The sequence below is a fragment of the Salvelinus namaycush genome, chromosome 10 (genome assembly GCF_016432855.1).
Source record: "Salvelinus namaycush isolate Seneca chromosome 10, SaNama_1.0, whole genome shotgun sequence".
In the NCBI taxonomy this organism is placed as follows: domain Eukaryota; kingdom Metazoa; phylum Chordata; class Actinopteri; order Salmoniformes; family Salmonidae; genus Salvelinus; species Salvelinus namaycush.
This window is the reverse complement of record NC_052316.1, coordinates 30751644-30763778: the sequence shown is the minus strand read 5'-3', so window position 1 is coordinate 30763778 and position 12135 is coordinate 30751644. Positions and strand designations below refer to the sequence as shown.

At 45.7% G+C, this 12135-nt stretch overlaps 1 protein-coding gene across 2 annotated transcripts in view; it reads left to right on the top strand.

Annotated features, from left to right (window-relative positions):
* gmds (GDP-mannose 4,6-dehydratase) overlaps nucleotides 1-12135 on the top strand; it is a 234279-nt gene that overhangs the window by 16301 nt on the left and 205843 nt on the right. For both annotated transcript variants that reach the window (XM_039001967.1, XM_039001966.1), the window contains exon 2: nucleotides 11547-11591. In XM_039001967.1, coding sequence (XP_038857895.1) covers nucleotides 11547-11591 — 45 coding nt within the window. The remainder of the gene's footprint in view (nucleotides 1-11546; nucleotides 11592-12135) is intronic.

Sequence of the window (12135 nt, the reverse complement as noted above, 5' to 3'; positions counted from 1 at the left end):
GGTGAAGGGGTGGTGGATGTAGCTTAGTGAAGGGGTGGTGGATGTAGCTTAGTGAGTGGAGTGAAGGGGTGGTGGATGTATGTGGGTTGGTGAGTGGAGTGAAGGGGTGGTGGATGTGGCTTAGAGAGTGGAGTGAAGGGGTGGTGGATGTGGCTTAGTGAGTGGAGTGAAGGGGTGGTGGATGTATGTGGGTTGGTGAGTGGGGTGAAGGGGTGGTGGATGTAGCTTAGTGAAGGGGTGGTGGATGTGGCTTAGTGAGTGGAGTGAAGGGGTGGTGGATGTGGGTTAGAGAGTGGGGTGAAGGGGTGGTGGATGTGGGTTAGAGAGTGGAGTGAAGGGGTGGTGGATGTGGGTTAGAGAGTGGGGTGAAGGGGTGGTGGATGTGGGTTGGTGAGTGGGGTGAAGGGGTAGTGGATGTGGGTTGGTGAGTGGGGTGAAGGGGTGGTGGATGTATGTGGGTTAGAGAGTGGAGTGAAGGGGGGTGGATGTATGTGGGTTAGAGAGTGGAGTGAAGGGGTGGTGGATGTGGGTTAGAGAGTGGAGTGAAGGGGGGTGGATGTATGTGGGTTAGAGAGTGGAGTGAAGGGGGGTGGATGTATGTGGGTTAGAGAGTGGAGTGAAGGGGGGTGGATGTGGGTTAGAGAGTGGGGTGAAGGGGTGGTGGATGTGGGTTAGAGAGTGGGGTGAAGGGGTGGTGGATGTGGGTTAGAGAGTGGGGTGAAGGGGGGGTGGATGTATGTGGGTTAGAGAGTGGGGTGAAGGGGTGGTGGATGTGGCTTAGAGAGTGGAGTGAAGGGGTGGTGAGTGGGGTGGTGAGTGGAGTGAAGGGGTGGTGGATGTATGTGGGTTAGAGAGTGGAGTGAAGGGGTGGTGGATGTATGTGGGTTAGAGAGTGGAGTGAAGGGGGGTGGATGTATGTGGGTTAGAGAGTGGAGTGAAGGGGGGGTGGATGTATGTGGGTTAGAGAGTGGAGTGAAGGGGGGTAGATGTGGGTTGGTGAGTGGAGTGAAGGGGTGGTGGATGTGGGTTGGTGAGTGGGGTGAAGGGGTGGTGGATGTATGTGGGTTAGAGAGTGGAGTGAAGGGGGGGTGTGTTAGGGAGGGTCTGGAGTTGGGTGAGGTGATGCAGATGGGAACAAGGCTGCTAACAGAGCAGAGCTGTAACTGGCTCTTCTGTTGCTCCCGTCCCGCCCCTGTCCACACAGGTTCTACAGTACAACAGGACTCTACCTATCACCACCCTGACCCACAGGCTCAGACCTCACCTCACCTGACCAAGCTCAGCTTGGTAAGCCCAGTCAGACCTTGTAGACGTCAAACTGAACAGGTGTTGTGTCCTGAATTCTGCTCCTGTTACCCAGCTTTTCCAGACGGGAAATGTACAGCGACCCTATGCCTATAATGTTTAATATGGTTCAAGCTGTGTTTGTCAGGTATGTGTTTGACTATATAGTGTAGTAGGATATTATGGTGTCGCAGGCCTTCCCACACTACATCAGATTCAGTCTTTTACCATTATTACATCACATGTTACCAAATACAAATATTGATATCAACCTGGCCAGATTGTACGATTCGCTTCAATTTTGGCGTCAGGTTCTGCGATCAGCTTACAAGAATTCGTCAGCCGATGTAGGCTATGTCACCTGCAGTTGTGTATTTGACCTGCGCCAGCATCACCAGTGCAATCCTCCCTCTTATGCACAAGTGAAGTTCAGAAAAACTGAAAGTATGAATCTTAGTAGTTTTCACATAGGCTACAAACTTTATATTTCTGAAATCAGAATCAAATAAACAAGATTATTAGGGAAATTGTTCTTGCAAAGCATATAACTGTTTAAATCTAACTTGTATTAATCTGACTATTCACAACAAATGTATTATTGTGGACATACTCAGTGCCGGCCGTGTTCCTATTGGTCAGTCACCGGGATCGGCTTGTAACACCAGCCATACTTCACGATAAAGGCTACACTTCTGACACTGGCAGATTTTTGTCGGAGTCTACGACCGCCCGTAGTGGTACTGAATCAGCAGACCTAGACCCTGTCACACTGAACGAGCCAAGACGTAGTGATACTGAATCAGCAGACCTAGACCCTGTCACACTGAACGAGCCAAGACGTAGTGGTACTGAATCAGCAGACCTAGACCCTGTCACACTGAACGAGCCAAGACGTAGTGGTACTGAATCAGCAGACCTAGACCCTGTCACACTGAACGAGCCAAGACGTAGTGGTACTGAATCAGCAGACCTAGACCCTGTCACACTGAACGAGCCAAGACGTAGTGGTACTGAATCAGCAGACCTAGACCCTGTCACACTGAACGAGCCAAGACGTAGTGGTACTGAATCAGCAGACCTAGACCCTGTCACACTGAACGAGCCAAGATGTCCAACAATTGTTTACAACCTAAGAAATTCCCCACGAAGTAGAAATTGTCTGGGACGGCAAAATCGTGGCATAAGACTGCTAGAATCGTACAGTCTGTGTGGGCATTTATGCTGGGCATTCACTACACAATTTCTAAGCTCTTGGACGTGCTCACTTCCTGATTTCCTTGTCCCAAATCTTTCATTCCGTCCATCCTCAACCCCAGGACATTACACAATGATTCCCTGGTTGATCCTGCCATGCGTTTCTCGGTTGTCGTAGGCAAAAATGTTTGATGCAAACGGCGGGCTGCTTTATTAGTGTGCACATTATTATGTGCAGAAACATAAAAAAAGACCGGTGTGGAATGTGGACCCGCAAATGGTTTGGCAGACGTGGATAATATGGACTTTCTATTCTACTGAGGAAATTGGAGGTTTATATAAACCTTTTTAATATTGACAGGCAGCTGTGTTCTCTCCACAGCTCCACCAATCTGTCTTCATCACCTCGGTCCACACGGTGCTTTCTGTTGTTACTCTCCTCTTTGCCATCATTGTTCTGGTGCTCATTGGCTATTGGCAGAAGTCCTTGCCCAATCATGTCGTGGCACTGCTCATACTACAAGATGCACGACCAAAAGGTCTGACATGTCAGAAAATTATCGGGACATCCGACAGAGGTCTGGAGAACGGAACAGTCATCATCGGTGAGTCCTTGACCACCTCAAACTACCCGAGTCCCGACGTATTGATCCTAGTGCAAGTTCATTCAATTTCACCCTGATCATTAGAATTTGTCTGGGACGACAAAATTGTGTAGTGTATGCCCGGCATTAGTGAGATGGTAGTAAGTTTGGGAATAGTTGATGTCACTTGGCCTAGATATTCCTTCCTGAATCCTGAGCCTTCCTAGAAGCCCTCCCTGGACACAGAGCCATCCCATTCCCAGGTCTTGGAAAGTCATTTCCAACCTCTCACATTCCTCTCTCCACCTGGCGCTCCTGTGGCATTCTCCCTCTGCTCTCTCTCCTTTCATCCTCTTTCTGTCTTTTTCCCCTTTCTCTCGCTCTCTCGCTCTTTTTCTATTGCTCCTTTTTTGCTCTCTCGCTCTTTTTCTCTCCTTTTTCTCTCTCTGTTTATCTCTCTCTCCCTGCCTTTCTCTGTCCCTAGACTTCCGGGCCCTCTCCTACTTTTCCCCCTCCTCCTCCTCCCTCTAACAGAAAACAAAGAATAACAGTGTTATTTCATTTTTATTCTGCCCTTCAGTCTCTGTGATATATATCCCCCCTAACAGGGCAGTAGAATACTGAGGCCCTTGTCCCTGATGTGGAATCTCCATACAGGAATATACCATCTGGATATACCATCTCACACTCAGAGGGGGGTTCCCTAACACCGGTGGGGTCGTAAGGTTGCTACGATACCATAAATCTCTAGGCTAACTACTGTTCATAAATTGTGACTGGCCGAGGGCCGAAACATTTTGCTATTTGTCTTGTGGTGGCCTTAGGACCTCAGGCTACTGTGATTGCTTGAGCTGCAGGGGTCAGAGAATGATCTGGGGTGTGAGTTATAGGTGACCACCTCAGTGCTAAAGCAAGGGGTCCACTCTGTGCTGTGTTCTCCGCTGGATGGCTTAGTATGAGTACAGGACAGGGAGGGGGAGGAAGGTGAGGACCCCTCTCTCTCTGGTCAGCAATAAAATGGGCCTTTGTTTTGGGGTATTACTCTGCTTTTAAAAAAACGTGTCTAGGAAAACAACACTATTTTGATACACCCCCACAACCTTTCTGATGTGCAACCTACATCCTACAAACTCTCCTTATTTTTTTGTGGGCATTTGATACACTGCTCTCCCCCCCCCCCCCCTCCCTCCATTCCAAAGACAGCGTTCAGTAATAGCCACACAAGGGGGACTGAGAGGTTGTCGGAATGCCAGGAATAATAATCATAAAGCAAAGAATCCGTGCACATCTCCTCTGTGATCCCTCCGTTGCTCGTAATCGCTCCTGATCGCCCCTCCAAGGCTGATTCTGCCTCGGAATGAGATCTATCTGGAGATCTGACAGGATTCAATAAAGAAAGAAAAAAAGGTTATATGTGGGAGCAGATCCTAAGGTCTAAATCTTAACATCATATTGGTGCTATATAGCTGACCCTTTTCACATTACTGAGCAAAAATGAGCCAAGCCAAGCTGGTTAAAGGTTCATGTAAAAAATGAAATATTAGACCCATCACTATAGTGTGAATCTGGCATCAGTCTCTTCCAGACATATATTTGCCTTGTGAGACTTTTATGGTAGCGAGTCCAGGGCTAAGCTAACCAAGTATGAGCTAATGCCCTTATAGGTATTCGCTTCTATATCCTGCTGCCATGAATATGAAATAGAAGTCAAGGTATTAATAAGAGTGTGTGTGTGTGAACAGTAGCTGTGTGTGTGGGGCCAGCAGGGCCATGTCTGTCACGCCCCACTGTGAGAAGTCGTAAAGTAATGGATTTCCTGTGAGGACAGGAAGTGCCATCAGAGCTCCCTCACTGATTACAGAAACACATTGGAGTATGTGAAGTAGTTCTGCACGTGCTCAGTCAGTCATTTGTTAGTGAAATGCCTGGTTTGGGCTAAAGGATCGGGATAGTGCTCACTCCAAGAGTATACTGTTATGCATATACTGCTAATTTACTCTCTGTCTGAGTCTGTTTGTGTGTCCGTGCATGCGTGCGTGACAGTGTGTGTCTGTGTTAGGGCTGTGACGATACCTGTATCGCAGTATGTTTTCCATGGCAAAAATTAACGCAGATGCAGACTGAACTCTTTGGTCCTTTAAAAACCTGTTGTATGTGAAATACTGTGTGCTGTAGCTGGGAAAATAATTACATGTGACTGTGGATGACAACATAATGTTTCCAACATTAGGGCTGCTTTCCTAAAGAAGTTAAATCAGCGTTGTTTTCGATACTAACGAGTATCTGATACTGGTATAGTCCTGGACCTAGTCAATGTGTGTGAGCTTGTGCATGCTACGCTACGTGTCCTGTGGTCTGTGATTGCAGGTTCATTCAAGTCTATCAGCTCTAATTGCAGCCCAGTGGTGTGTCTGGCAGCCTCTCTCTTTGGTCTAAAGAAAGCACATTAAAATGATTTATTTACACACACTGACAAATAAACACGCTCTGTATGTGTACACACACACACGCATCGCATGCCTAATATATATATACACACACACACACACACACACACACACACACACACACACACACACACACACACACACACACACACACACACACAGTCATTACAGCTGTCTCTGTACAGACATATTGTACATCTATTTTTCTACATCCCCAATATATTTGACACTCATGCATAACTTAGATAAATATAATATATCCTCTACTTGGAAAAGAGTCCAGTCACAAAGAGCCTGCAATAAAGCCTTGTTATTTCAATCTTAAGCCAGCAGGGGGAGCCAGATTAGCTTTCTATGGAGCGTCGCTTATTTTTTAATATATTTTTTTAACCTTTATTTAACTAGGCAAGTCAGTTAAGAACAAAATCTTATTTACAATGACGGCCTACCCCAGGCAAACCCAGACGACGCTAAGCCAATAGTTCGCCTCCCTATGGGACTCCCAATCACGGCCAGATGTGTTTTAGCCTGGATTCGAACCAGGGACTGTAGTGACGCCTCTTGCACTGAGATGCAGTGCCTTAGAACGCTGTGCCACTCAGGAGCTGGCTTATGTCTCTCCATCATCTTTCTATTTCTGCTCTGTCATGTTTTTCTCTCACTCTCTCTCCCCTCCATCTCTTCTCTCTCTCTCTCTCTCTTTCTCTACTGAGGCATGGCCATGTTTATATATTCATAACAAACACAATCACTGGGTCTTGCTAATGCCTCACATTCTCCCATAGTGCAACTGTACAACTAGACTGAGATGCTATCAGTGTTGTTGGTAATCGGTAGTGGGATGTGGGTAATGGATAATACTGTACTGGAAGGAATCACGGGTGTTGGAATTGCTTTACCATAGTAAGAGAACCTTGATAAAATAAATAAAGTAGTATGTTTTTGCACTAATTCGTATTCACACACTATGCCTTCACTTTGACCATCAATACCAAGTCAATGCTTTGGATCTAATGGTGGACTTAAAGGCGTTGCTGATGAGCAAACATACTTCATACACATGGATTGGTTTGGCAAGCCTCGGCATTGTTCATTTGGCTCGTTAGGTAGTGTGTTGAATCTTTAGTTGGAACACACACACATAAAGTCTATCTGGATTGTGGGTGTGGGTTGTCTAACTTTACTATCCTTTTGGATTCCAAAAGTCCTCACAAGGATAGTAAAATAAGGAAAATTTGACAAGTGGGCACAATTTGCCGGTCCCCAAAAGAAAAAATGCTATTTTAGGCTCAGGGTTTAGGAGTAGGGTTACAATTAGGGTTCGGTTAAGGGTTGGGGTTAGGGAAAATAGGATTTTGAATGTGAATAAATGTTTTGGTCCCACTCTGGATAGTAAAGTGTGTGTGTGTGTGTGTGTGTGTGTGTAAAGGGAAACTCTTATTCTATTTCCTCTGTATCCCACTATTGGACAGTATAGTGTATAACACCTCATCAGGTTCAGGTCTGTACTATGTAACTGTGGTCCTGGACTGGAACAGGAGGATTCCTCCCAAATTACACCCTAGTCCATATATATTGCACTGCTTTTGACCAGGGTCCATATGGCTCTGGTCAAAAGTATGTATGTAGGGAATAGGTTGTCATTTCTGACGCAGCCCTGCCAGAGGACCATGGGAAATACATCTAGCAGCACTGCTCTCCCCCTGGGCTAAAATCTCCTCTGCTCAGCATTCAGTTGTATTGTCTCCTTGTCACTACGTGTGGCGTGGCATACACCTGGGGCTTGTGATTGGCTGGCTGGTTTGAGGTGGGGTATACAGTATCTCACTGGACCTGTCTGATACAGGTGTGCTGTACATGACTCACGCCCCCTTCAGGTGTATCTCACACACTGCACCCTGAGAACAGAATGTATCGTTATTCACTAATCAGACTCCCACAGATGCATATGTTGTTCATTTAGTTTCCGATCCAGAGGGAAAGATAGCAGTAAGTATGGTTACTGCTGTCGTGTCTTTGGCTATGCCGGATTAAGTGATATGACATGCTATTCTATAAAATCCTTTCTCTGTAATTAATATTACTTGATTGAGCTAATCATGTAATTGTAATTAACTAGAAAGTCGGGGAACCACGAAATAATATTTATAGAGCTGTTATCTTCCGAATAAACTCTTAAAGACCTAGTAATATTTTACATCAATAGCAGTCAATATTAATCGTCACCTTATTTCGGTCTCATCAAAGTTGTAAATTCTTGGTTATCTTCACGAACCCTGGCTAACAAGTTGAATCAGCAATACAAAATTGGGTTGAATTATATATTTACTAAATACCTAACTAATCACTCAGAATTACATCTACACAGAATGAATCATACCTTGATTACAAATTACGTCATAAAGGAAAACGTCCCTAGCGGACGGAACAGATATGACAGCTGGTTACACAAAGAAAAGGGGTTGAGTTTGAGTGAAAGAGCGGGAAGACTGAAGAACAAAGGGAGATGCGATGTCTATCGGGCCGTAGGCAGCTACTCTATCGTAAATACAGAATCTTATGCATTCTAAATTACCGCCCATTTGGAAAAGGAAAATGCAATAAATATTTACTCTGAGCTGCGCTAAAATAGGTTGGTGGTAGATGGAAGGCCTGTTGCCCGACAGAGTCCTTTGTCCTTTGAAGAGTGTCTCTGGTGGTGAACGGGAAACGTTGTAGTGTCGTCGTTGTGTGGTAGACGGGATACTCTGTCTGTCCTCTCCTAGCCCACGTTTACAGCGGCCGCTGCTAACTCAACGGCTAGGAGGTATCACTTCTGTAGCTAATAAGAGTTCAAAGTTCATACCATTCTCAACCAAAGCTCACGCTGAGGTTGGCGTCGTTCTGTAGTTATTATCTGAATCCTTCTGACATCGGAACGTCATCCTAATGTACGCGGAACAGAGTAAATATATATTACATTTTCCTTTTCCAAATGGGCGGTAATTTAGAATGCATAAGATTCTGTATTTACGATAGAGTAGCTGCCTACGGCCCGATAGACATCGCATCTCCCTTTGTTCTTCAGTCTTCCCGCTCTTTCACTCAAACTCAACCCCTTTTCTTTGTGTAACCAGCTGTCATATCTGTTCCGTCCGCTAGGGACGTTTTCCTTTATGACGTAATTTGTAATCAAGGTATGATTCATTCTGTGTAGATGTAATTCTGTGTGATTAGTTAGGTATTTAGTAAATAAATAATTCAACCCAATTTTGTATTGCTGATTCAACTTGTTAGCCAGGGTTCGTGAAGATAACCAAGAATTTACAACTTTCAGATGAGACTGAAATAAGGTGACGATTAATATTGACTGCTAGTGATGTAAAATATTATTAGGTCTTTAAGAGTTTATTCGGAAGATAACTGCTCTATAAATATTATTTCGTGGTGCCCCGACTTTCTGGTTAATTACATTTGCATGATTAGCTCAATAAAGTAATATTAATTACAGAGAAAGGATTTTATAGAATAGCATGTCATATCACTTAATCCGGCATAGCCAAAGATACGACACTGCACACAATAATACGATTATTGTGGATAGTCAGATTTAATATAATAGTTTGTTTAAAAACATGCTTTGCAAGAAGAACGATTTCTCTAATAATCCTGTTTACATGGACACATCTGAAATCAGGCTACCTGATGGGATTTAGATAAATGCAGAAAATGGCCAATAAAAATAGCATAAGAGGGAGGCTCGCGCTACTGGTGCTGGCACATGCCCATATCACAGACGCTGCTGGAACACAGATTACGCTGTTTACATGTCCTAATAATTCTAAAGATTGCTCAGAAAACCAGATGTTTTAATCGGCGTGTATAGACAAGCAGAGTTGTGTTTACATGACTATTGCCATAATTAGTTTAATATCAAATTATTAGTGTGCATGTAAACATACTCAGTAACAGATACATCAGTCAGATCCTCCAATCACTTGACCCCTGACCCAACTGTCACCTCTCTGACCAATGGAATTTGTGTTTGATCTAGTTGCTGAAGAGCTGTCTGATTATGGTGTTTTGGCCCAAAATGAGACTCGGGAGGGCTTTTCTGGTCTAGAGGGCCTCACTGGGAGCACTGGGTGGGCTGTTCAGATAGTGTGTGTATGCATCTGCCCACCTCCCCTGGCTCCCCATAACAGGAAACCGAGTGGTGAGGCCAGGGTTTATGGGCTAAAACGGCCTCAAAAGAGCCTCTTGTTTTCAAACATTAAACCAACTCTTCATGTTTTTTTCTGTAATTAATTTGGCACGTTGATGTTTGACACTGGCACAGGGTCAGGAAAACATGACAGGACCCGGGGGACAGCGCATTGAATGGCACAGGGTCAGGAAAACAGGACCCGGGGGACAGAGCATTGAATGGCACAGGGTCAGGAAAACATGACAGGACCCGGGGGACAGAGCATTGAATGGCACAGGGTCAGGAAAACATGACAGGACCCGGGGGACAGAGCATTGAATGGCACAGGGTCAGGAAAACATGACAGGACCCGGGGGACAGAGCATTGAATGGCACAAGTTCAGGAAAACATGACAGGACCTGGGGGGCAGAGCATTGAATGGCACAGGGTCAGGAAAACATGACAGGACCCGGGGGCAGAGCATTGAATGGCACAGGGTCAGGAAAACATGACAGGACCCGGGGGCAGAGCATTGAATGGCACAGGGTCAGGAAAACATGACAGGACCCGGGGGCAGAGCATTGAATGGCACAGGGTCAGGAAAACATGACAGGACCCGGGGGACAGAGCATTGAATGGCACTGGGGACAGGGCGTTATGGAGTTAGGCTGTGCATCCCAAATGGCACCCTATTCCCTATATAGTGGACTACTTTTGACCAGGACCCTGGAACGCATAGGGTGCCATTTGGGATGCACCTGGGGAGGGAGAGGCTACATGGTGTGGTGCCAGGCTGGCAGTGCCAACCTATCTCTGGGTACCAACTACCAAGTCAGGCTGTGCTCAGTCAGACTTCAGTGCCACCCTCCATAGAGCTAGACTCAGAACCAAAGAGCCAGAGCCCCCTCCTGAACCACAGTGAACCCACCTGGACCACAGTGAACCCACCTGAACCACAGTGAACCCACCTGGACCACAGTGAACCCACCTGGACCACAGTGAACCCTCCTGAACCACAGTGAACCCACCTGGACCACAATGAACCCACCTGAACCACAGTGAACCACAGTGTACCACAGTGAACCCACCTGAACCACAGTGAACCCACCTGAACCACAGTGAACCCACCTGAACCACAGTGAAGCACAGTGAACCCACCTTGCCAAAGCAGGGGCCTAATAGAGCTGATCCCTCATACTGTGGTGACCACTGAATCCACCTGAACTACACTGAACTCCATCCTATGATACTGGTCTATTCTGAACTGTGGTAGACGGCCCATAATAAGTGAGGTTTCATACTGATCTCTTCTGACAGTGCTTAGCTGCACTAACCTAACCATGATAGACAATGAGCTACACATCCCTCTGACTTGAGTGGTGGACCATAGAAATAGAATGAATAAAACGGTCTTGGAACCCAGGCCGGGGCCTCATGATGGTTGTTGTCATTAGGAGTTGGAAAGACAGCACAAACTGATCTGGGACCAGGTTACTCCAACATTGCTTGGCCTTGATTGGTAGACTGAAATCTACTTCTCTTTCAACTTTCTTCCTCACATGTTCCCCTCTGGTCTGGATGGCCAGAGGTCTGTGGCCAAATCACCCCCAGACCTGGAGAGGAAGTGTTGGGGTGGAGGGGAATGGGGGTGGGGTTGTGTGTGGGTAGGTGGAGGAGACTGGGATGGAGGTTAGGGAGAGGGAATGCCACGACTGGCTTGGAATGTTCCAGAATGTACAGTCTGAGGGGGAGAAGAGAAGTTAGGTTACATGGGTACAAGACTGTATTGAATGGGTGAAAACACACTCTAACACACACAGTCATGCATGTGTTGCTCTCTAACAGACCTGTGTGTTTTGTCTGTGTTTCAGGATGGCTCCTACCTGGCTGAGTTCCTGCTGGAGAAGGGCTATGAGGTGAGAGAGACTCCCAGGGAGAGGCTCCCACACTGGGATACACACCCTGCCTCTCTTCTGTGCTCCAGACATCCACACTGCTATACACACGCACACATTCCCTAGATAAGCTCTATCCGAATTCCAAACAGAGCTGCCGAGAGAAGACTGACAGGCAGACTCACACCTCAGTCACATCAGATATATATATATATTTTTTTTTTAATTGAACCTTTATTTAACTAGGCAAGTTAGTTTGAACTTTTAACAAGGCACACGTGTTAATTGAAATGAAGCACTATTCTCTCCAATCTCATATAGCATTTGAGAAAAAGGCTCAGTGCCGTTATCTTCACTAAGGAGGGTGCCGGACTATTGAAAACGGAGGTGCCGGTAATTGTGACACCTATTTTTATTCGATTTTGTTTTATTAACTTGTTAAACAACATTTCTTTCTCTGAGCAATTGTCTTAGTATATTTTTTGGAGCAGACAATATAGCTCAGTATTTGTATGATTTATTTTATACAGTCTTTTTTGCTCATCTTTATCGAGGGTGCCAATCA